Source organism: Eretmochelys imbricata, chromosome 9 (genome assembly GCF_965152235.1).
Source record: "Eretmochelys imbricata isolate rEreImb1 chromosome 9, rEreImb1.hap1, whole genome shotgun sequence".
NCBI classification, from domain to species: Eukaryota; Metazoa; Chordata; order Testudines; family Cheloniidae; genus Eretmochelys; species Eretmochelys imbricata.
Window position 1 is genome coordinate 49,937,837 of NC_135580.1, and position 26,624 is coordinate 49,964,460.

At 38.9% G+C, this 26,624-nt stretch overlaps 1 protein-coding gene across 1 annotated transcript in view; it reads right to left on the reverse strand.

The window, feature by feature from the left end:
• Positions 1–3,567: 3,567 nt before the first annotated feature.
• TRA2B (transformer 2 beta homolog) overlaps positions 3,568–26,624 on the reverse strand; it is a 31,855-nt gene continuing 8,798 nt past the window's right edge. Inside the window, exons 2-9 of the mRNA XM_077826963.1 lie at positions 26,223–26,356; positions 15,380–15,542; positions 13,762–13,950; positions 10,187–10,302; positions 8,753–8,836; positions 6,437–6,502; positions 5,086–5,159; positions 3,568–3,977 (exon numbers count right to left, since the gene is read on the reverse strand). Of these exons, the coding sequence (XP_077683089.1) occupies positions 3,967–3,977; positions 5,086–5,159; positions 6,437–6,502; positions 8,753–8,836; positions 10,187–10,302; positions 13,762–13,950; positions 15,380–15,542; positions 26,223–26,356 (837 nt within the window). The 3' untranslated portion in view covers positions 3,568–3,966. The remainder of the gene's footprint in view (positions 3,978–5,085; positions 5,160–6,436; positions 6,503–8,752; positions 8,837–10,186; positions 10,303–13,761; positions 13,951–15,379; positions 15,543–26,222; positions 26,357–26,624) is intronic.

Sequence of the window (26,624 nt, forward strand, 5' to 3'; positions counted from 1 at the left end):
CCAATTTATTTGAGCACAAGCTTTCGTGAGTTACTCATGAAAGCTTATGCTCAAATAAATTGGTTAGTCTCTAAGGTGCCACAAGTACTCCTTTTCTTTTTGCGAATACAGACTAGCACGGCTGCTACTCTGAAACCTATCAGAACAAAACCAGCACTGATTCCCGACCCCTGCCACAAACTGCACTTTCAGGGACATATTAAGGATGTACAACGTACAGGGGCGATTCCCCTGCTTGCATACACATACTTGCCCAAGTACAAAGTGTAGCTGCAGTAGCAGAGCCACAGCTTAGCCATGCCGAGTATGCTCCCAGATGGTTCAGGTAGGTTTATACTCAGCCTGGCTAAGCTCCGCCTCTGCTGCTGCTACCTGTGCTACACTGCTACTTACACGCATGAGCACTAGCGCAAGTAGGCATGCGAGCAGGAGAAATTAAGCCGCTGGCTTGTAGCACAGGCACAGCTTAAGAGAACTCCCAAAACAGGGAGGGCCTTGTTCTTTAGCCAGGCCACTTCTTGACCATCATTCCTTGACTTCTACACTAACGCCTCTGGTTTGGGTTTCCCAACTATCTGGATCTGTGGTTGGGCTAGTCATGAAAACTTACCTGAGCTCTGTGCAAAGCAGGGACAAGTTAGCCAACAGCTTTTGTTCAAATCATTCAAGCCATTCTGCACCTTCATACACTTATTTTCTCCTGGCAGTGCATGGCAGCCTACAGGAGCCTGCTAATATTTTTAATGCATTTGTTCCAATTCAGAATGGGGAAAATGTCCAAAAACAGACCTTTTAAAGTTTTTCCAATAGAAAACATGAGACAGAGACTCCACCTTCAGTATAACCAACAGTTTGGTGGCTAGGGAACTAAGCTGGGATGGGAAAAATCTATGTTCACATCCCAGGTAGAGGAGAGAGAGAGTCTGGAGAAATTCAATCATGGACCTGAGAAACCTTCTAATGAAAGTTTTGAACACACTACATTCCCAGTTTCCATTTTGACAAACAGCAATCTTCCAATGGCAAAAAAGCCACCACGCCCCCGAATTCCTACTAGCTTTAATCATCCGATCACATCCATTTCCTCACATTTCAGACATGCCTATTTCTAAATAGGCCCTCTGTCACTGCCAGGTACCCTCCCAATTTTTGCTTTAAATGGACTAGTTGTGTGTGCCTAGACAGGACCAAACCAGACCAAGTACTTGGCCTTTACAAAGCTGTACCAGGATTTAACTTTTTGGGGCTAGATGCAAGGCAAAGGCCTTCTTGTTTTAAGCATGGTGATTGGAACACCCTTTCAAGTACAAATGCAGGATAGGACATAGCATTAGGAGGCCTGCATTCTATTGCCAACTCTGCCACTGACTTGTAGCAGGGTCTAGTGCATCTAACAATGTACAGTGTAAGTTAGCATGGGACAGCAGCATACCATAATAGCATATGTATTAATGTTTCTTGAGTATCCAAATCTCTGAAGTCCCCTTTAAGAGATCCATGGCTGCCTCTCCCTCTCACCTTACTATTCTGTTCAATTTAGCTTCTTACATACAAACATCTCTGGTATCTGTACACACTACAGAATAAAAATACCATACGGCCTGCATCAATACATTGTTTCTTCTCCATTTCCCCCTACTTTGAGGAAAAAGTGCAATACTTAAGTTTTTTTGCTCTATGCAAATGGTGATGTCATTAGTTGCTTTGTAGGAAAACAGATCAAATGACATTCGTAAATGGAAGATCTCCCAATAGAGGTGTTTCTAGCGGAGTCCAAGAGGGATCTGTTCTTAGCTCAGTGGTATTCAATATCTTTAAAAATGATGATCTCAAAAGACAAAATCATTACCTCTCTGGTTAAAAACAAACCAACCAACTTTCAATGATGGTGGAATGGTAAATTATAACGGGGAAGGTCAGATCTATACGAGCCCCTGGATTACTTGGTAAGCTGGGCTCAGTTGAACATGTATGCGTGACCAATTGCAAGATCACATCTAGGAACAAAATGTACACTTACAGAACAGGGGACTGAAACCTGGAAGCAGTGACTCCAAAAAGGAGGTAAATCATGGTTAACCAGCTGATCTTAAGCTCCTAATGTGGTGGCTTAGAGTATTAATGTGACCTTTGGAGGTATAAACAGGGGAACATTTGAATAGGAGTAAGGTTGTGGCATTACCTTTGTAGATGGCATTAGTAAGAATGCAGTTTCCAGTTCTGGTATCCACACATTGTGCAGATCAAGTGGTGATTTGATCATGGTCTAAGTACCTATATAGCGAGATCTCTGAAAGTAGAGGGCTCTTTACGCTATCAAACACATAGCAAAATTCAAGTGAGGGTAATGAATCACTGGTACACTGTTGGATTCTCCATCACTTGACGTCTTTAAATCAAGATTGGGTGTCTGTTTCTAAAAACACTGCCCTAATTCAATCACAAGATAAGGGTCTGATGCAGGAATTACTGGGTGAAATTCTTTAGCCTATGTTAAGTAGGAGATCCCTTCCGGCCTTAAAAATCTACAAAAGCAAGTTTGGAATAAAACTTTGCAATTTAACCCAAAAGGAGTGAGATTGTGGTCATACTTTGTGCTGATTACTTCTACAGGAACTTTCTCAGGATAAAGCTAAGAAAGTCACTTAGTATAGTTGCCACCTCCTCTCCATTTTCATTCTTGTTTTACCTCCCTATCCCCACATTTTTCTTTTCCTTCCTGGTATTGTTGATCCTTTAAGTTCCCCACCTCCTATATAGGCCATATGCTGCTCTTTCTACTTGTGAATGGGTGAGAAATCCACTGATGGCAAGCAGTGTAGCAAAAACAAACAAAAACTTTAGTAAACAGAAGAGTCGTAGGAAAACTACTTTGTAGTATGAGAAAGTAGGGAGCTAGTAGGCTAGTTCTGTACATTCATGGTCTCCAATACTTCAGAGATTTAAAAGCTTACTTCAGGGATTTGCGTATTACAAAAGCTACATTCTCAAGGAATAATTCCATTTTAAAGAATCAAAACAGTTTAGTTGGTTACCTTCGGTTAGTGAAAACCTTACAGGTGAGAGTCTCGGACTTTCTATGTTCGTTAGTTGTGTAAGTGTTGTCTACTCCAGTGAAATCCATTCCCTGCCCAGTCCTAATAAAGCATATGATCTCATTTACAAGCCTTCAGACAGAATGTTAGGAGGTGTAGAATGTATTATGTCACCCCATGACAGACAACTAAAAGCTCAAATATTACCATACAACAGTAATTTATAAAAAAGCCTTCTCCAAGTATATAATACTATTCAACTTACCCATCCCTCCTGCTACTGTACAAGTTACACATTAAAGGTCTAACTAGTCAGACCTTTAGATGAGCATCTATTTACAAGCCACAAAGCAGCGATTTTGTAGAGTAACTTTTGTCCAGATAAAAACAGTATAATCTTGACATTTTATTAATGGGCTTCATACTATGCATATTCTGGAAGGCTGTGGAGAAGAGTGATGACTGTCTTTTCTCTTAATTAGCAACTGAATTTGAGAGTTGGAGGAACAGATTACTTTGGCTATGCATAAGATTTGGGAAGTAAAAATCAAACTGTTTATTATTTACCATTTGAAAGCATTTTACACAGGTTTTGATCTTCAGAATACCCTGGAATCAGTAGAAAAAACTTTAAATGAACAGTTTTGTATAATAGAAACCTTTCAGCAGTCAAAATTCTGACTAAAAAAATACATGCAAAACATACTCCTCTCAAAAACACAACTTTGAACAAAGCACCGAACTACACAGATATGCAGAATGAAACAGCATTTTAACTTCACCAAAAAGTAGTCTTCATAAAAGGTGTAAAAGTCACCTATTCACTAGGCACTGCTCACTTTTTAAACAGAATAGACAATAAAAATATTGTCCACATATCTGCGATCCCAGCTCAAGGGCTGTAGTTAGAAATTCATTTAAACTTCATGTTTTAATAGCGACCTGTAAGAGAAAAAGTATACAAAACGAATTAATGTATGTTATTACTAATAGGCTAAATCTTTAACAATATCAGTCAAAACCTTTCAACATCTTGATCACCTTGTTCAAGTAGGTAACAGAAATTCAAGAGCTAAGGGCTTGTCTGCATAGGGAAATTTGCCAGCATTAACTATAGCACTGAACTTCCCTGTGTAAACAAGCCCTCAGATACTTGACATATGGAGGACTGGTGTTTCAAGGTACTGAGAAAGGACAGGGACAATGCAGATTACTATGTACGGCAGAAGGATGTTTCCATGTTTATTAGCAAAGAATGTGGGAACATTACTAATGTATTCCTTAAGAACAAGTAAAAATAATGCAATGGCATTCTATTTTAAACAGAACCTCCCCATATGAATACCTCAACAGAATGTGCACTGATAGAGAGATACTCCAGACAGAAGCCCTTATTTTAGCAACTTTTTGATATTAAATATACTAATACAAAAGCCATTACTCGGACTTTAATCTCAGATTAATTTAAAAAGTGTTCTCTGTCCTATAGAAGGTACCATGTTGGGAAACTCAGTTACAACATGTTAGCCTCTTCCAGGATTGATCATTTGATCTTGGGCATAACCAAAACGTTAACCATGACATGGCAATATGGTATAACTGGGTCTCCCATGAATTTTTAAAAGGAAAGTTATGCCTGGCAAGGACACAGTAATGCAAGAAGGCAAGAGTAAAACTGACATTTGCCTTGTCCTTAAAAAGGTGGTCACTTGCATTGAGAACTCAGTTTTTTTCCCCCCGCAAGGGGCATTTGGGCAGGAGGAGGAAAGGATAGCTCAATGGTTTGAGCATTGGCCTGCTAAACCCACGGTTGTGAGTTCAATCTTTGAGGGGGCCATTTAGGGATCTGGGGCAAAAGTTGGGGATTGGTCCTGCTTTGAGCAGGGAGTTGGACTAGATGACCTCCTGAGGTCCCTTCCAACCCTGATATTCTATGATTAATACTCTCACCATCTAGTTTAAAGTTCCAGTAGTCGCATTCTCAAATTTTTTATCTACATGAAAGTCATCATCCAATCAACGTCACAGCCAATTCTAAAACAAGACTTACGAGGTGAATAGGATCGAGATCTGGATCGAGATCTGTAACCTCCTCGGCTGTAGTATGGGGATGGTGATCTTCTCCTGTGGAAAGGATTAACATGATAATTAAGCCAATTCAGGTTTCACAGTAATTAACACTGATCTACACAAATTGAAATGATACCAAGAAATACCACATTATAATTCTCCTTCAACACCCCGTTGCTCGATTAGTGTACATGCCATGAAAACTGCTCACCAGAAATTTAAGGTTAATCTTGTCACACATGCACTCTAGCTGCCTGTGCAACATTCTTAACTAGCAGTTGATTCACTGAAAACCATGCACTGCTAAGCTGACACAGGAGCATCTGTATACTGTATTAATAGATGCTACCTAAAAGTCAGTAAAGGTACTAGAACATAATGGCCATATGGGGTCACACCAATGGTCCATCTAGCCAAGTATCCAGTCTTCCAACAGTGCCAGATGCTTTAGAGGGAATGAACAAATCAGGGCAACTGAGTGATCCACTCCCTGTTGTCCAGTCCCAGGATCTGGGAGCACACGAACAGCATGGGGTTTGTCCCTGACCATCTTGGCTAATAGGATGAATCTATCCTCCTGGAACTTACCCAATTACTTTTTGAACCTAGTTATACTTTTTGCCTTCATAACATCCCCTAGAAATGAGTTCCACAGGTTCACTGTGTGCTTGGTGACTGCATGCCTATAGAAGCTAGTAGTGTATGAAGAAAGCAAGCTTGAGGTACTTAATATTTCCAGAGAAAAGGTTTCATTTTATATTTTAAAAAACAACCACGAGTCATGCCAATGTTAATTTTTGGACTATTAAACATTCAGAGACTGAGAAACATTAATCTTAATGTAATCAAACAGCATACCATAAGATAAGTAACAAACCAATACTACTTATCTTAGCTATTCATCACCAAATATTTAAATTGGAAAAAAATCTAACACCAACAGCTGCAATCTCTGGGCTGGTCAAAAATTAGCACCCCCCCACCCCCCATCAAGGCTCTCTACATTTGTCCCACCCCCCCCAACACTTATTCTTGTCCCCCAGCGACTAAGTGCACAGAACAGTTTAAGAGTAACTGAAAAAATTCATTACACATGGAAAATTCACAATCTGTGCCGGAGTGTCAAGCTCCATCACCAGCCTATGTTCTCATCAACCTATATAATTTTAAATTAGGTGAACTTTTGTTTTATTCGTTCACCAGTGAACACTACACTTTTTTTTTTTAATGCTTCTGGATGTACATTAGGTCTCAGCTGTTTAATTTTTTAGGCAGGCTGTTTCATGAACATTTCTACTGTTCTTTGGATATTAAATCCTGTCCAAGCATACCTGTAAATCTGATCCCTGTCTTGGGCAGCTCTCCATCCTCCTCCTCCTCCTCCACCACCACCTCCTCTGTGAAGACAGAAGCAAAATAACCTTTTTTGCACTTCATTATTTTCAAAAGGTATAAAAACAAGAAAAACAGTGTTATATCTAATATAAAACTACAGCTGAATCACACAGGAAAGACAAGAAAATACCTAAATAAAATGTGCTGCATTGTGTAAGTGAAAGCTATCTGTTTCATCACAGTTCATGTGTGTATTATGCCCAACATGGTTTGGCAAAAATCACGAAGTGTCTGGGAAAGTTGAGGAAGTCTCATGGTCCAGTTTGCCAATATTATACATTACAATTTCCTATCCTCCAGGTAGCAGCAGTTTGGGAAAGGAAGAAGCTCCATCATTCAGAAGTTAAAGCCATGAGGTGCAACAGACTGGTATCAGACACCCCCAGAGGACCCAGCTCAAAGAATACTCTAGAGCGGTAAGGAAACTGAGCATGGAGTTTATTTTTGTATAGATCTGTGCATTTCTTATGCTACTAAAGGACAGGCAGTGGTGTTTTAGAATCCTGTGCAGAGTCTGCATACGTTGCGTGTTACACCTATTACATGACCTTGAAGAATTAACTTGTGGGCCCAGACAACCTACAAAGCTGGAGTTGTGGGAGCCACAGGGAGCCTGAGGGGCAAGGCAGCAGCAGAGGCAAGGCAGGAGCGGGGAAGGAGAAGAGGTGTTGGATGGGTCTGGGGTTCTGAGGGGGCAGTCAGGGGATGGGGTCCAGGCTGTTTGGGGAGGCACAGCCTTCCCTACCTGGCCCTCCATAAAGTTTCACAAGCCCAACGTGGCCCTCGGGCCAAAAAAAGTTTGCCCACACCTGTCCTAGAAGGAGTGACAGGAAAAAGGACTAAGGGAAACAGTTGCTCAGAAGGGATATTTTGAGCCAGCTAAGGAATAAAAAGACAACCTCAGATTTAAAATCTTATTGTAACTGCACAAAATCTGCCTCAGGCCTGATGATAGGAAGTCATTAAAAAACATATAAAGAAAATGAACTACTAGATATTAGCGTAACATTTAAATTTTGTCCTGACTGTTGCATGGTCCAACTTTGTTCATGCAACCAATCTGAAGATTCAGATGTAACACGACATTTTTCATCAAGACCACCACCAACCGGCTATATTCACGTGTTTTAAATAAATTTCAAACAGTTCTACAATTTATTTATGGCAACATATGTTAACTATGAGCTTTCAGTCACCTTAAGTACAACCATGCTTAAATCCTCTGCAAAATAAAACAGCGATTAAGCCTCATTGGCACTGCCACTTGAAAGGCTAGAGGGCAACTGTTAATCTACACCATAGAATTCAAAGTTCCTAGACTACCCCTGCATTCTACGGCGTTCTCTACAATTCAATCCTGCATACGTCTAAGCTTTCACTTTCTCCCTTAATTTGGTTTCTCTTCTCATTTCCTAGAGTTAGTCGCTGTGTTGGTGGATCCTGAAGCAACTGTTGTCCATAACAGGCTTTACAACAGGAAAATCCAGCTATGGGTGCCAAGGAGTTAGCGCATAGATATGAAGCCGTGAAATATGATTGCCCTCTGTTTTATAGAAAGGCTATGTGACATTTTCGTAGTACATCTGTCCAGTGCAAGGACAGGTTTAATTTATGACCCTGTCTACACTTTAACTTTCAAAATAATCTTCCACTGTTGTACTCAAAGTGGCAATAACTTTTGAGCACTGGTGGTCACTGCTATTTTCACCGCTGTGTTGACTAAGTTTCTCCAGAACATGGCTAGACCACCAGATGGGGAAATGCAAGTGGTAGATGTCTATACTAGTACTTTCACCACTGCTGTCTCTTGGAGATTCCTTCCCCCCCCCACCCCTTTTTGGGTCAGTGTACAGAAGAGGCGTGTATGTCCGCTTGCTCTTAAAGCTGAAGTATTCACAGCAGACACACTATTAAGCTATTAAACTACTTATACAGATATATGTAAGTATAGCATTATGGACTATTTATGTTGAAATTAGAGATCTCATTCAAATTGAAATTCTGTCTGCCTGTCACATTGCCATCTGTTATTTCTGATGTACAGCCAAACAATTATTTGCAGTAAAGACCAAAGATTTCAAAACCAGAGCTTGGATGTAAAACAGTGACTTCAAATGAATTTCAAAAGGTACAGTTATAAAATTTAGTAAGTTAAAGAAATGCAAATAATTTACTTCCAAAAGCACGAGTTTCAAGAGAAACTAGCCCATGGTGATCTGCACATATTTTGTTATTTGTTAATAGTGGCTCACCTATAAGATCTGCTGTAATATTCACGATCATCATACCCTCTGTCATACCCTCTGTCATAGTAATCTCTTCGTCGGGAGCTGCCACTGCATGGAATAGTGAAACAAAGTTACAAAAATACAAAATACGGCATACAGGCAAGCCTAGCTGAGTCCTACAGCACTGTAGGAATCTTCACATAAGGTAGTCAGGAAATATAACTGCAATCTCAACTTGGATTTAATTTTTTGACATGAACACTAAGTTTAAAGATTGCAGGAGGAATTCTTTTCTATGACAACTTTCATCTATTCCTAACTTTCAGGGGAAAAAAGTCCCCTTTGGAAGGATTTTTCCTTAGGTGAGGCCAGTATCATAGAAGATTAGGGATGGAAGAGACCTCAGGAGGCCATCTAGTCCAACACCCAGTAGGGACTTAAAATGTATGAACACAGTTTCAGTTACACAGCTACTAAACTGACATTTCAAAAAAGCTGTCAGCTGACAAAAATGTTTTCTTCAAGACTTTCAACTTGAGATCTTAGTTCTCATATGCCTTTGATGGTATGAAACCAAATTTTTAATGTAAGCGTTTTAGATCGCAAACTCAGATTTAAAGCTATACATTTAACATTTCCGGGTATGGCCTCTCCTACTGTTGGTCTCCAACTACCCATGCCCTCTTGGTTTTCCTGGCACCACTTCCCAGGGAAAACAATGATGTTGATAGATCTGGACGAGTCACAGCAAGTTAAGAACTGACTAAATTAGGGAACATTAGAAAGGTGGATACAAAGTACTGAAATTGATGCATTTTTGGTGCTTTAGGTTTTTTTAAAAGTGTTCTATTACCAGTAAGTGACATAAGTTCATGTAGTTTTATTTCTATTTATGGTTATCTAAACACAAAGTTACAAGTCAATAAATTATTGTACACAAATGCATCTTGACTTTTTACAGTTGGAAAAAGCATACAACCTTTGAGGGCTACCCCCAAGTAAGAATTAAATAAAAATTATGGAATTTGCTTCAACAATAACTACACAAGTTAGTCACTTTCATTAACGGAGTGGCAGTTATTTCGCTAATAAGTGCCATCATTTGACATTTTAAAAGGTTGTTTTATCTAAAAATTCAATTTTTAGATAACTGTCAAGGGGGAAAAAAGTAGTTTGATACGTAGCCCCAATGTTGACTGGCATGATTTTGTTAACATTTGGTGCAAGTATACAAATCAAGGTGCACTATTATTTTATGCCCATATACTTAGAGTTGCATGTTTACTTTTGAAAGTCTGGGACTTTAACAAAAGTACCATAAAACCACCACCACCACGTGGATGGAGAACTCCTACAAGAGCACAGATCATTAAACAAAATAAAACAAAGACTACTTGGCGAACAAAATGTGCATTTCCTTTATGCCACTTGTGCTATTCAATGTCTGAAATAACTTACTAAGTTGGTCTCCCCATGTAGATTCCAGGTGTGGGGGTGTGAGGCCTTTTTGTTATGGAGAAATCTACCCGGATTCTTCTCCCATCAAGTTCCATTCCATTGGCACGCTCTTTAGCCTATATGGAGTGAAACAATCATGATTTAGACAGTTTTAACTGCAAACAGATTAACTTCAGCCTAATAACTGCTAACCCAAGTTTCCATCAACTACTTCTCCTTTCTCAGCTAGCTCGGGCTGGATCATTGATCTGTCTTTTCCAAGCGTGCCAGTCCAATGCTTGCTCCATACCCACTCCGTCCTCCCTTACAGTCTATCCACTGTTTACTTGGTTGTCCTCTTGTTCTCAGGCCGCAAACTCTAGTCTCAGATGTTTCCCTAATGGAATGCCTTTCATCCATCCTTGTACATGCCGATACCATCTCAGCTTCTTTTATAGCTTCTCTCAGATACCGCAAACCTCGGTTTCACGCCTGATGACATCATTCCACACGTGGTCCTGCAAGGTCTCCCCCTCAAACATCTCATTTCAATAGCTTCAAGTCTTCTCAAGTGCCTCTCTTTGGTTACCCATGTCTCTGATCCACACAGAAGAGCTGGTCTTACCATGGTTTTCTATCGTTGCCCATTATGTAATCTGAGCATTCGTTTATTAGAAGTCACTCCACTTACCTTGTACCAGACTTCCCCCATGCTCAGCTGTCTTGGTTATGGTTCTCTGATTTCTCTATTTGTCACTAACCAGCCCACAAGTTAAACACAGATGATACCTGATTTAGGTGCTGGCCCTCAATGTTGATACTCATCTGTCTTTGTTCTGAGCAAGTCACTCACATGATTTCGCTTTTCTTTACTCATTTTGACTCTACAGTTTGTTAGTTCCCTATTGCCGGCATCAATTGCCTGGACCAAATCTTCCTCACCATAGGCCATTAGCAAAATTTAATTTGTATAGATCTTCATACAACCTTCCATGTGGATTTACTTACCTATGAAGTCTATCACAATTATGAATAGTAATGAACTAAGCACAAATCCCTGGTGGAGTCCAGCCTTCACCCTTGAAACACTGAAGGGCAACTGGCACCTGTGTCATAGAACCCTCATACAAACCCATCACCATCTGGACAAGATCCTCCAGTACCTCACAGAATTAGAGAGGCACCAGCAGTCATGTATGTATTTTGCCAGATGCTCTCTCTAAAAAAAAAAAAAAAAACCACAAAAACAAAACCCAGCCTAAACAATGAACCATGCTAGATATTTCCCTCCAGCTTCTTTATCACCAACTGTCTGCCAATGAATACACTATCTGCTGTCCATTTTCCTTTTCTAAAGCCAAACTGCTTCTTTCCTTAAATGGACTCCACATTTCAAAGAATGCAGCTATGATGCTCACAGTGGGTCAGGTCACTTGTGTTTCTATATCAGTACCAATATGGAATTATCTTTTCTTCCCAGAGTGTAGGATTCATGTAAGCCAATGTATCTTAGCCTCTCTCAAGGCTTTGATCATTTCCACCATTACTTCATCTGGACCTGCTGCTTTTCCAGGTGACCTGTGGGCAGACCTCAAGGCATCTACATTCATAATTATATGCTGCATTGTCATGCAAAGCAATAAAGGGTTTTCCACATTAAGTAGACCCCCCCAAAATTTTCGTTGTCAGTTACATACAAGACCCCTGCATCCTTTCTGGTGTGTTTTCTTTGTCATCTTCCTTAAAGATCTTCCTTTCTTGTCCATGAGATCATATACATTTTCTTTTTGGCAAACTGAGAACAATTGTGAAACTCATACAACGTATCCAAAATTAGGTTTCTTGCCTTCCATACTGCTTGTTTGGAGGCTCTGTAGGTGACATCCACTTCTTCTGAAGGTTTCAGAGTAGCAGCTGTGTTAGTATGTATCCGCAAAAAGAAAAGGAGTACTTGTGGCACCTTAGAGACTAACAAATTAAATAAATGTTACTCTAAGGTGCCACAAGTACTCCTTTTCTTTCTTCTGAAGGGTTATTTTCCTGATGCATGTTTCATTGGAGCAAAGCTCATACTGGATCCATTTGCCAGTTGCGACCATTACAACCAATGTGCTGGGGGTACAACTGCTTTTCTTTGGGTAACAGTACACTCATCTTCCTCTGGTTCATTTGGGTTAGCAAGAAGTTGTTTGCATGCTCAATACATTTCTTTGGTGTGTGACTCTTTTTCTAAGATAAATGATGGCAATTACCCACTGATTGCCTAGACAGATATCAAGCGGTGCAATGCCCTCCACATTCTGTAATCCCAGTTCATATAATCCTCGTGTATGCTCATAGCCTGACTTGAGCCTGCATAAGCAGTAATTTCTCTGGTCCAACCTTTAAGTCTTAATACAGTTCAATTACTTATTGTTTGGATTGTGATTTCAGCAAGATCATAAACTCATTAAATTGAGTTTGTATTTAGGAGGATAACTCTGGTACAACTGGAGATCTACAAGGTATTTTTATTTAAAGCATACCTCGCACCCTGTATTTTGTGCTGAGATACCTACAATGGACAGGATCTAATAATTCCCCAAGATGGTTTACAGCTCTTATATGATGAATAGAGTTAGCCTTTTGGGATATGTGTAAGTTACTTTCACCTCCAGCTGTGGATGGGCAACATTAATAGTCTAACTGCCATGGTCAGGTTCTAGTCTCCACCAAGTGCTCTGAAAAGGTGTTCAGTTTTATTTATCATTGACATTTGAAATTTTGCTTCAACGTGTATTTTAAACCTAATAGGATTGTGGCTTTGGGCACATATCTGATTAAATTAATCTAATATAAAAACTAAAACCATATAAACCTTTTAAAATATTGTTTTAAGACTATCATACATTTACCTGTTTTTCAAGACCTATATCCAAAATCAAATGCACCCCAGGGGAAGTCTGAGTTTAATATCTCATCTACTTCAAATTGAGAGAGTTACAAACCAGTTAACTTTTAAGCCTAATTACATATTTAAATCAACTGAATGGAGGATTTTAATACTAAAACAGTATTTCGTTCATCCCAGAGGATCCTAAAGCAATTTACAAATTCTATTCATATAAACAATACTAGTGAAATGCAACCAACCAACCAGAAAGAAAAAGCAGCTTTAGTCAAACACACGCAACCAGCTGTGTGGGACTATCTATTTCTCACCAATGTAGGGCTGAATTGACCATACTGATATTTTAACCTGTGGCATTTGAAATAGTGATCACTAAATCATTAATCATTCCTTTCAGAAATTTGTCTTTTAAACAATTGATCAGTTTGAGTAAATACATTCATAATCCCATCAGTTATTTTGAAGAACTGTTAACAAACTACAGAAAACAAATGCGACACTTTCAAGAATGCTATTCTTGTTCTTGTCCAGGTGCATATTTTCATTATAGCAGTTTTAAATATTAATACTGTACCTTAATTCCTTTTCTACAGTCTCAAAAAAAGGTTTAAAAAATTCATTTTACAGGGCTATGTACTAGTTATACAGGAATAAGTTTTTAACATTTGGGAATTGCAAATTTTCAAAGTGTTATATTCCAGCTTACCTCCTTTGCATCATCAACATTTTCAAAATACACAAATGCAAATCCTCTTGAACGCCGAGATTGCTGGTCATACACAATGGAAACATCAGCAATTGGGCCATACTTGGAGAACACTTCTCTCAGGTCCCTTTCTGTGGTGTAAAGACTCAATCCAAACACACCGAGACAACAGTTTGGGTCAGGATTTGCCTAGAAGAATAAAAAAAAGTTTCCTTTCAAACTTTTAGCAATTCAGTGACTTTACAAACATGAGTTGATTTGGCATGACTTCAAGACAGAAAAGAAATTGACTGCTATCTAAGAAGTTAGTTTTACTTACAACAGACATCTGTGTTAGGAACAAATCTTCAGACTTAGCTTTCACAAAAACATGTTTTGCATTTCTCACCACAAGAGGAGCACACAATTCCCATGCCAAACTTTGTAGTGGCATCACAACTTTATTTCCAGAAGTGGGTACTGTCTGGAAGTGCCCAACAGTTTATCCACAGAATAGGGCGCTGACTGGTGGATACAAATATCTGTATATTGGTCTGCGGGCACTCCTATATTTGAGTAGTTTGGCATTTATTTTATTCTCCATTTTATAGATCTAAGAGATTAAAAGACAGTTGAGAATGAATATGACTTTTTAGTCAAGCTAATTTGTTTTGGTTTAATGAAGACATCAAGGCAGTTTTCATTCCCCAATCTCCCCCTCAAGTGTCCTCCTAATTAGGAAACTTTGGAAATTAAAAAATGAAGCTTATTTCTTTACTAAATATTTTATCTCGAGTGGGTATGTACACTTATTTGTTATTGTAGGGATGTTCTTGAGTCAGGACTGTTTTGGTAGCTTTTTTTTAAATAAAAAAAAGCATTTGTTTGGCAACAAAAATTACATGGACTTTGCAAACAAGACAGATAAATTAAAGGGCCCACCAACTTTGACTATATCCCTTTCTATTAAAATCTTTTAAAGCTTCAGGTTTTAAGGTGCCTGAATATATGACAAAATGCTGTGTATTTCAAGAGAGACTAATACAACAAATCTAGTTTATTAATTTTGAAACCTACACACAAAAAGGTAATGGTCAATCAGACCTGTTTAAGAGAACCACCATCTCAATTTAATTGACTGTGTTTATAGTCAGTCAACACTTGTTTAGAAAAATGTCTACATTAACATATAACTTTCAGTGAACAGGCACCTTAAGTTACTGTAAGCACTGTGAAACTTCAAAAATTACAAGCTCAAATGTGATCAAATAAGGAATATCTGAAGATGCAAATATTAATGTACTGAAGTATGAGTTACCGACTCATAGTAAACATACAAAACAAAAAAAAAACCTTACAAATACCTGAGATCACAAACTTTTCTTTCACAAATTATTCAAAAAATCATTATTAACATTTAAAATGTGGTAATATAGTTAAAAACAAATGTCATGTTTTGCTGTGAATTTTTATTAATATAGTACACCATGAAGATAAATTTATTTTCCAAATCTGAGAAGAGATGGAAGCAGATCGCTTTTATAGATTCCTTAGTCAGGGGGGAAGACAAGCAGATTGAAAATTGCAATAAACCCACAAAGAGCTAAATTTAACAATCCCAATGCGTTAACAGTTTTACCCTGTTTCCAACATGACGCCTACGAGTAGACATAGGGGAATGGCTGTGACTGTGTCGTCGTCGATAATCCCGACTGTAAGACCGGCTCCTGGACCTCCTGTGAGAGCGGGAACGAGAGCGTGATCTTGTATAGTGTCTACGAGAACTCCTCCTTGATCTAGATCTGTGCAGAGAAAGAACTAAGTTACTTCTGAGGGGTTACCATGTTGCAACTACACATTAACATGAGGAAATCAAATACTCCATTTTCTATTTATAGGTAATTTTTAACTTAAAAATCATGTTGTACTACATCTTGTAGGGCAATACAAGTACTTATTTCATCACCAGTTCAAGTTTCTCAATTCAATCTTTACAGTTAGATTAGATTCCTTTAGAGTATTCATCACTATAGTGGGCCCCCATATAATTGCAAAAATAGAATTCCAAACTCCATTTCAACTCCAAGCGATTTCCAATCATTCATAATTGTTGATTTGAAGCAGTTTATGCATAATCTAATTGCAAAAGATGAATCAATGTTTCCACAAAAAGAGGGGAAAAATGGCACCTTCTTAGACAAAGATACTACAAAGAAGGGGACCAGAGATATAAGACACAAATATGACTGCAAGCACAGTTTTTTGTTTTTTTTTTTTTAAAATGAGGTGAGACTGAGATGACCATTGTTCATTTCAAGAGGGGACATGACAGAGGTTTATAAAACATTGAAAGATAAACCAGATACTCCTATTTATCCTCAATAAAAGAGGATACCTAATGAAGCTGAAAAACAACTACTTTAAGAACTGTGAGGAAATAATCTTAATATAAAACAAACATACAGCACTTGCCCAAAAGGCATTAAGATGAACCGCTAAGTGTGATTTGAAAAAGATTAGACATTTATATTGAGTATGAGAACATCCAGTTACTCTAGCTATTAAAACTCACCACTAACTATAGTTTTGAGTGTTGCCATTGTACAGTCACACTTGTGGTAGGGACCCCCTGTGCAACTGAGCTTCTGGAACCTTTCTAGAAAAGCAGTACTTGCTGGGACAGTGAAAATGCCCTCTTTCAGCATTGAATATTCAGAGATCATAAGAAGCTGTGCAATCCCGATTTGCTTTAATTCCTTCCATTAAACCTTTTAGAGCTCTTAAAACAGTAGAGCTGTTAAGAAGGGAATTTGGGTAATGAAGCCAGGTAACATTCCTTGAGCTTTATGTTAGAACTTAACTAAGTGGGGAATTAGCTTAATATAGTGCTGACCACAACCTGTCCACGTCTACAGTGACTAACAGTGGTCAGCATATTACCTTACTTGACCCCTCAACAGCGATGTTAAAGAAATTTGTAGTTGAGAAAAGCCCTTGAAGAATACAAGTTGATGGTCAACCTCTCTTCGAAGTAGTCTCTGCACATTCCCTTTTATGACTCAATCTCCAAAAGGACAGAGGACAAGAAGGGACTAAAGGAAATGCAAAATGGGTCTAGACTTCTGGGCAACCTGTCAAATTTGAAACTGGATCGATGTTGAAGAAAATGCGTCAAACTTCACCTATGTTTCAAGTGACTTTATACTCTTCAGCTGCAGAGACTTCTGTGGAAGGGGTAATGGGGATAGATGAAGGGTATTACTTCTAGAATCTAAGAGACAAGGGGTGGGGAGGGACGGGGAAGAAGGAGAAGCTAACTTTGTTCAAGTTGTACCAACCCCTTAGATGGTGCTGCAGATGTAGTCCTTCTTTTGAGTTTTCTTTCTATTCTAAGCTTGCCATTAAGAAAAGGAAGGTTTCCTACTTTGGCTTGTGACTAAACCACCAAGCAAGATAACTTGATCTAAGCTCAGTTGATAATGCCCGATGTCACAGTTCTGACTAATCTGATGGTATCCAGAAAGCATGGAGGGCATGCCCTGGAACAGAGTGACCCATCAGTTACAGTCTTAATGGGCACTGAGAAGATGGGTCAAGAAAAGGAAATACCTGACCCCAAACCTGCAATTGATATCAAAATACCTTAATCACTGGTGACATGGAGAATGCCAAGTCAATCTTCCTGGCATCTGTCAAAAAGGGTTGATAAAAATCAATGTTTATTTAAAATTTAAAAAATCGATTTTTTTTATTTAAAATTGGATTTTTTGATAAAACGCTTTTTGAGGAAAACCTACCTAAAGAAAGATATCTGAGCTATAATGAAATCTCATCATGAAATAGGGATTATAAATTCTAATTCTATAGTATGAGTATATATTCATGTAATGTTTAAGAAAAGGTTTGTAAAGGAGTTCCAATAGTTCATGGATTATGGACCCAATTTTATGGGGTTCCAGGGGCTTCTGTATAGATTTAGGTTAATCTTTCTATCTACCCAATGGGACTCAGTGCTCAGTCTAGAAGATACCATCAGAAATGCTTAGTTTTACAGTTCTCAAACTGTGGATTTGTGTGTCCAGAGGTAACATGCTTGTTAACAGCAAAAATGTTTTAAAATATACAGACGTGAGAAAACCTCAACCCTATTGTCCCTTGGCAAATTTGTGTACATAGAGTCAATCCCTTATCTCTCTCTAAAAGTGCAAAGTTTCAAAAAGTTCAATGAATAGAAGATTGTTGGAGGCAGAATAGATCTAGAGAAGGAAAAATGGTCTGGAGATAAATGTGAGAAGGGAAGGACAGGCAACAGAAACCACAGTGAAACTGTTTGAGCAGCATATTCCAGAAGTCTTGAGGTCTCTCTCAGTGTAGCCTTCATTGATTTGAGATCTACTATACCATTCTCTCACTAGAAGGGAAAACTTATAATGGTAGCAGGCCATGAGAGAGACCCAGTTGGGGAATATTTTAATGAAGTTCCTCTATCTGTGGGTAAGACGGGCATGCGTGCAAAATGCAAAGTGCAACAAAGAAATGCAAGGCCTTGTTGCCCGAATGAAACATCACGAGAAGTGTTCCTTCTCAGGAGGAAGCTGCGTTGAAGATGATGAAAGGAACATGGCTGAACACGCAGGATCTTCAGGTTGGTGAACTTTTTTATTTCATATTTCTTTCTTAAGCACTGCCTATCTTCCTTCTGGACTAGTCTTGAATTCTCATGTTTGATCAAAAAATATAGTTGTTATTCTATGGTACTATCATTGTAGATGCAGTTGTGATAAAAAAAATAGCTAAAATAAGCAGATCTTCCTTTTACAATTTCACCTTTAAAGTAGTACTGAGTGTCAGTGAATGCAATGAGTAATACTAAATGAGCAGTATGGTGGTAATTAAATAACTGCATTGACTTATTTTGTTTAGGAGAATCCATCCTCAACATACAGGATTCTGAAGACTATCCACCTTCAAGATCACCATCATTTTCTACAGTTTCAGAATTATCTGCCAATGATAGTGTTTCAGTCACATCATGTATGTCACATAACCACAGTACATCACCTGTGGCAAAAAGAAAAAAAATCTGTCATCCAGAAACAACCATAGATAAGTTTGTGATAATAACCAGCAGATTACAAGAAGTGGTAATTGATGAAAACATTGCCCGGTTTGTTTATGGAAAGGACAGTTTGTTGCATAGGATTGAGAACCCACACTTCATTAACATGGTTCAGCATTAAGACCAGGATATAGTCCACCCAACAAAGCAGATGTTGCAAGCAAATTGCTGGATAATGTGTATGAAAAAGAAATTGAGCAGTGTGCAAAAGTTCTAGAGGGTAAAATTGTCAACCTGAGTCTTGATGGGTGGAGCAACGTCCACGATTCTGTTGTATGTGCTTGTGTGACAACAGAAAAAGGGACTGTCTTCCTTACAGAAACAATTGATACATCAGGAAATGCACACACAGCAGAATACTTACAAGAAGTCAAAGCTATTAAAAAACTGAAAAAATTTAAGTGTCTAGCATGCAGCTTGGTCACAGACAATTGCTGCAAATATATCCAAGATGAGAAGAAATTAAGGAGAGCGCGAAGAGAGTCCCAAGCTAACGACATATGGTTGCAGTGCTCATTTGATGCACTTCCTAGCCAAAGACTTAAGTGTTCCAGAAATAAAGGCGAATGTTGTTGAAATTGCAAAATACTTCCGTATCAACCACTTTACAGCAGCAGCTCTGAAAAAAGTGGGAGGAACCAGGCTAACTCTCCCACAAGACGTGCGATGGAACTCAGTAGTGGACTGATTTGAGCACTATATCAAGAAGTGGCCTAATCTGATGACAGTTTATGACCAAAATCGTGAAAAAATAGCTGGCACTGTCACAGCTGAAGTTCTCAACATTGGGCTTAAGAGAAATGTTGAACACATGCTGAGTACCCTGAAGCCTATTTCTGTAGCCTTGAACAAAATGCAGGGAAATACCTGTTTTATTTCTGATGCTGTTGAAATTTGGAAGGAACTAAGTGAGATCTTAAAAAGAGAAATATGCAATGACAGAGTTAAATTACGAGCATTAAAAAAACGAATGGGACAAGCACTATCTTCAGCTTATTTTCTTGCAGATATTCTCAATACTTAGTACCAGGGTCAAACCTTAACTGCTGAAGAAGAGGAGTTAACATGGACAAGGAGCTGACATGGACATCCACCAATCATCCCTCCATAATGCCAACTTTAATAAACGTCAGAGCTAAGGGTGAACCATTTAAGAAATATATGTTTGATGATTATGTTTTAAAGAAAGTCACACCAGTGAACTGGTAGGAAGTCACTTAACCACTTGGATTCAGTGATAATCTCACTTAAGAGCGGTAGCTTCTTCCACTGGAGTGGAAAGAGTATTTTCTTCCTTTGGACTAATTCATTCCAAATTGAGAACTCATTTGGGACCTGAAAAAAGCAGGAAAGCTTGTTTTTGTTTTCCAGATTATGAACAAATAGAAAAATTAAGGTGAAGACGACTGAGTTAACAGCAGAAGCCAATATTTTTAGTTTCTCATGTTGACCTGGCTGACAGTCTATTTAATTTTTGTTTTTTAAAAAATATTTCAATTAACTATTTTAGTTAAATATCTGCTTCAATTACCTTTGGTAAATGAAATAACCAATCATTCATTTTCTGGTATAGCTGTAAAACTAATCTGAAAATATATCACTTTAAAAAATGTATAGTGTACACCTTCTAAAAATGAAACCTACATCTGAGTTGTGAAGAATTTGTATTAAGGTTATAACAACCAACAAGAATGCACTCTTATATAGAAATCCATGATTAAATGGAGTCTTCCTGACTACTGACTGAAATCATGATTTAAAGCAAGTCCACCCTGGAAAACCCTTGAGCCCCTAACATTACTGATATCTGCTGAGACAACCAGGAATCGGGTGTGGAAAGGCATAGTGGAATCCCTGTTGCAGGACCTAGTGCAAATAATCTGCTTTCTTGGTGACAACAGGTGCAGATGCTGGGGTTGTCCGATCTCAAGCAAGGTTCAACAAGCTGCCATTGTCAAGCAGAGCCATCTTTCAATGCAATGACAAAAAAGGTGATGAGTCTTCTCTTGGACTGTCGTGACCTCCAAGTCTGATGACGCCACTACCAGTATCAACAAGTCTCAAAATTGTCTGTAATCATTAGGAAGTGACAAAGATGTAGACATGACTGTGGAATCTGAAGACTTAAGTTTCATCATGACTTGGAATCACTTTCTGCTTCCTCTCCATTTGAATATGACAAGTCATCATGATGTCAGTTAGGGACAGAGACTGCAATTTAATGTACTTTTACCTCTCACAGGATGAACAAAAAAAGCAAGTTCTTAGGATCTTCTGGTCTCCAGAAAGTTGACAGAGATCCTTGACAACATGGAGGTAAAGGGGACAGGAATAGGGCATCTACACCAAATGTTTCCCCAACAAACCTGCACTGCCCTGGAGAAGAAGGCCCAACTGGAGTCTAACTGGAGCCCCAAGTGGAATCTTCCCAAAAGCCAAAGCCCAAATAACCCAGAAAAAGCCTTCATATCCATACTATATGAACCCCAGGCTGACCGAGAGCCCTCTAGAACCATGATTATGTATCAGGAGAATGGTAAATTCTCCAGATGCAAAGTAGGGATCCCAATGGATCACTACAGATAGCAATAGTCACTGTACAGATTGTAGAAGGGGTATCAATACAAAGGGACCAGCACTGTGAAAGGGAGAGCCAGAAGTAACAGGGATCAACATTCACTGGAAAAGCTAGAGATGTGCCTTCGATCTGCTCCTGTGCTGCGCTGCTGTGGATTTACATAAGAATGGCCCAACTGGGTCAAACCAAAGGTCCATCTAGCTCAGTATCCTGTCCTTCTGACAGTGGCCTATGCCTGGTGCCCCAGAGGGAATGAACAGAACAGGTAATCATCAAGTGATCCGTTCCCTGTCACTCATTCCCACTTCTGGCAAACAGAAGCTAGGGACACCATTCCTGCCCATCCTGGCTAATAGCCATTGACGGACCTACCCTCCATGAATTTATTTAGTTCTTTTTTGAACCCTGTTATGGTCTTGGCCTTCACAACATCCTGTGGCAAGGAGTTCCATGGGCTGACTGTGCGTTGTGTGAAGAAATACTTCCTTTTATTTGTTTTAAACCTGCTGCCTATTAATTTCATTTGGTGACCCCTAGTTCTTGTGTTAAGAGAATCAGTAAATACTTTGTTATCTACTTTCTCTACACCAGTCACGATTTTATAGACTTCAATCATAAATCCTCTAAGGCGTCTCTTTTCTAAGCTGAATAGTCCCAGTCTTATTAATCTCTCCTCTTAAGGAAGCCGCTCCATACCCCTGATCATTTTTGTTGCCCTTTTCTGAACCTTTTCCAATTGTAATATACCTTTTTTTGAGATGGGGCGACCATATCTGCACACAATCAAGATGTGGGTGTACCATGGATTTATAGAGAGGCAACATGATATTTTCTGTCCTATTATCTATCCCTCTCTTAATTATTCCCAGCATTCTGTTCACTTTCTCAGAGCCAGTATGGCAATCTAGCCACACAAGGCCACAGAAATCACTGAAATAATTTAAAGTCTCATCCACAAAAAATTCTTAAGGAATCAAAGAAAAAAGGTCTGGAATGGAAAAAAAGGTTCCCTCCACCTGCAGCTTGCCACAGGAAGAAAAAAGCCAAGGTAGATGGGAAGCACACAACTTCATAACTTTTACTCTGAACACTCAGTACTGGCAGGGAGTGCTCAGATGGTCCCAGAAAGCACAGCTTTTCTATAAGTCTGCCAAAGCTGAACCACGTGTGGAGAATCTTACAAATGGGAATATGCTACAGTCACCTAGGGGAAAAAAATCATCCTTCAGGGCATAATCCAACCACAGATTGTCAGGTTAGAAAGAAATTTCCTTAAGAACAGGTTCTTTTGCATCCTCTTCTGAAGCATCTAGCAGTGTCCCATCTGTGACAGGATATCAGACTAGATCAGGACTGCGCAACCACCCACGCACATGACATTCACTCTGCAAATTAAATTCTAAGCAATTTTTAAATTAGTCTCATTGGGATGCTAACTCAAGAGCTAATCACCACATTAATGTCAATAAATGTGATCACAATTTAGTCAATGAAGCTGGAAAGAGGGTAGGCAGTGAATCCTACATGGGGGTGAGTATCAGAAGTTGCTGTGAAGACAGAAATCCAGAGGAAAGAAGATGGGAAACAGAAGAGGGCAAGAAACAATGGAGACTAGAGAAAGCAACAAAGGGCAGAAATAATGGTGGTCAAATTTACATGCTTTTTCACTGAATGTTAGAATAAGGTACTGAACAAATAAGGGCTAGTAACTAGACGTCTTGTTGCTACGTGAAGCCATATTCCACCCTGACCTTTGGAAGTTCTCAGGTTGAGAGTGTATTTAGCCCTAAACATATGCGCCAGCCCACAGACCATAATTAACAATGGAGTTAGCCCTCTTCAAAGAATGAGCTAGCTGTACATCACTGGACAAGATGGACCACTGATCTGAAAAACTCCTGTCTTATAATAGATGTGTTCCTTATGTATACCCACCTTGCTTTTATTCTGCTCATACTACAATGCCAAGAAAACCAAAAATCCTGTGCTCAGAACTGTTTACTAATGGGATGTCTACACTGCAGCAGCACAGCCACAAGTTCTTCTGTTGATGTAGCTCTCAAACTTTCCAGACTACTGCACCCCTTTCAGCACTCTGATTTGTCTTGTGTACTCTCAATTTCACTGATGAAATATTAATTTTTAGATTCTGCTCATGCTTTTTATGTAGCCTGTTGTAACACTAGGCAAATATCTAGATGAGCAAATGTAACCCCTGGAAGACCTCTGTGTATGCCTAGGTATATGTGTACCCAAGTTGAGAACTACTGATGTAGATACGGTTACACCCTGTCAGATTGACTCTACTGGGGTTGGGTTAACCTAACCACAATGCTCAGGGCATGAAATTTCACAACCCATAGCAACGTAACTTAATCAACCTAATTTTATGTAGACAAGGCCCTAGCATCAATCATATGCTTATACAAGCCAGCTGAAGGCGTTTTGCTCATACAGGTGTCAAAGAGCACCAAAGACAAATGCACAATTATCATTTTGTGCATCATCAGATTTGTCTCTCTCTTCTACTGGTGTGTCAGAAAGAACCCAGTCTAGCTCTCAGAACTAAAACTAAGTTTGTAGGGCTGTTTCATTTCTGAGCAGAACCACTTTTAAAACGACTTGCCCTTGACCATGTTCAAAATCTGACAAAACTGGAGATGGAATGTAGGTACCTTGGCTCTCAAGTACACCTTAACACAAGGCTGTAATTCTACTCAAGTTAGATGGTTAAGCCAGTGGACTTTGTAAACTCTGCAAACTGACTATTTCCAGTTCAAGGCATTTAAAGTTTATTACAGTGTCTCTGTTCCAGGTTCATGAAACACAGTGGTCAAAAGCTTCCAATGAGAGTGGACATCCTGTAAAGTTAGTAGGCCGAGGAAATTATAAATTCTATTATAATGCTTGTGATCTTCCCAAGCTCAATAGTTATTGACTTCTTATTTTCTTTAAAAGCCAAGAGTTTAAAAGCCAAGAGATTAAAAGCTAATACTGTGGCAACATTAAAGTTGCAGTATCAACTATAAAACCTCAGTAAGTCCCCAAAGTTATATTAATTCCTTTCAACATCTGGCTACTTGTTGTTAATTTGTATTTTATGGTACATTAACTGATGTTCTTATCCATTAGAACATCTAAGCCTTTTCTGAACGCTCTTGGTGTCCTCAGATCTCTCACAGCAATGAGTTCCACAGGTTAATTATGAACTGTGTAAACAGGAGTTTTCATTTTGCTTTTCAGTTTCACTTGATACCCCCTTGTTCTTTTATTACAGTCAAGTGTAAACTGAGTGCAGGATTTACCATTCATTATTTTGTACACACTTATCATATCCCCTTATTCATTTCTTCTCTGAAGAGTCCAAATAACTTCATACAGAAGCCCCTTCACACTCTTAAGCATTTTGTTGCTCTCTCTGAACTTTTTTTTGTGTGGTAGGGTCACCAGAACAGTATTTAAGAAAAAGGTGTACCACTGATGTACATAACGGCATGTTTTCAGTATTTTTTCTATTAATTCTTTATACAGCCTAACACTTTGCGCTTTTATACAGTCAAAAAAAGTCAGTGTGAACAGCTCAATGAAAGCCACCTCTGCTCAGTGACACCTACGTCTCTCCCCTGAGTGTTTACAATTAAATTTAGAACCTAGCAACATGTATGAGTAAAAAGAAAAGGAGTACTAGTGGCACCTTAGAGACTAACCAATTTATTTGAACATAAGCTTTCGTGAGCTACAGCTCACTTCATCGGATGCATTCAGTGGATGCCACTAGTACTCCTTTTCTTTTTGCGAATACAGACTAACACAGCTGCTACTCTGAAACCTGTCATGTATGAGTAGTTCAAATTATTTCTTTTAATTTGTCAGCACTGAATATGTAGATCAGAACAAAAGAACACTGTACAATAAGCCATCTTTATGTACATTAAACAAAGAAAAAATTGGGAATTGTGCTTTTTTAAAAAAAACTTAATCTATTAAGACAGTCTGAAAGGTGTGTAGTTTGTAAAACCTACCTCCCCCTCCCTTCTCTGCTTTTGTATTTAAATCTTGAATTCAGGCCATATGCCATGGAAGATGCTATGGTGACTTATGAACTAGTGCAATGACATCACAAGAGTCAAGAGAGGGGAAGGAGTTTTAGTCGGACAATTTAGCAGTTTGTAGACATTTAACTATCAAATATTATGCCACTGAGAGACAGGAAACATTTTATTAAACTGATAACACACACACCCCCCTAAATCAGGGGTTCTCAAACTGGAGGTTGGGACCCCTCAGTGGGTCACAAGGTTATTACGTGGGGGGAGGAGGTGTCACGAGCTGCCAACCTCCATCCCAAACCCTGCTTTGCCCCCAGCATTTATAATGGTGTTAAATATATATAAAAAAAGTTCTTCATTTATAGGGGGCGGGGGGTCATACTCAGAGGCTTGCTATGTGAAAGGGGTCAACAGTAAAAAAGTTTGAGAGCCACTGCCTTAAATGAAGAGGTGAGCCCATACATGTGAAGACTGCAGGAGTCCTTCCAGAGGGGGAAGGAAATAAGGAAGACCTAACTTGATATACCTGAGGTTGAAAGAAAAGCAAGAGTCTTCACATCTCACTTATTTTTATGTGTCATACAGCAACTGAAATGGCACAAGATTGTTTTTATTCAAATCTTCCGTAGGTCTGTTTTAAACCTTTGGTACCAGATTCAGGCTTAGCTTGATTAGTTTCCACCCCACCACTGTCAAAACAAATTCAGACACACTTCTGTGTTTTAGGTAAACTCACCTAGATTCAGACCTGGATCTAGATTTTGACCTGGATCGTCTTGAGTCCTCCTTGGATCGAGATCTTGCAGGAGTGTGCCTTGCAGACTTGCCGGACCCATGAGCACTTCCGCTTCTGGAAGCAGAACGGGATTCCTGCATGCAGATATTGAAAGTCTAATTTGTACACAATTTCTGGGTGATCTAAACTCTGTAAACAAGCTCCAGTGAAAAAAATGGTAAAATTTGCATCTCAACTATGTGTCCGGGCAGTTGAAATTAGAACTGCCTAGATTTTAAGAAGTTTTTTTCCCTGGTAGGCACTTCTTTACCCTGCATATGCTTTCTCTATTAAACAGATAATGCATGCATGTTTAGCAAAATATACAGGGACACATAAACAGACTAGTAATTACTTAGCGTA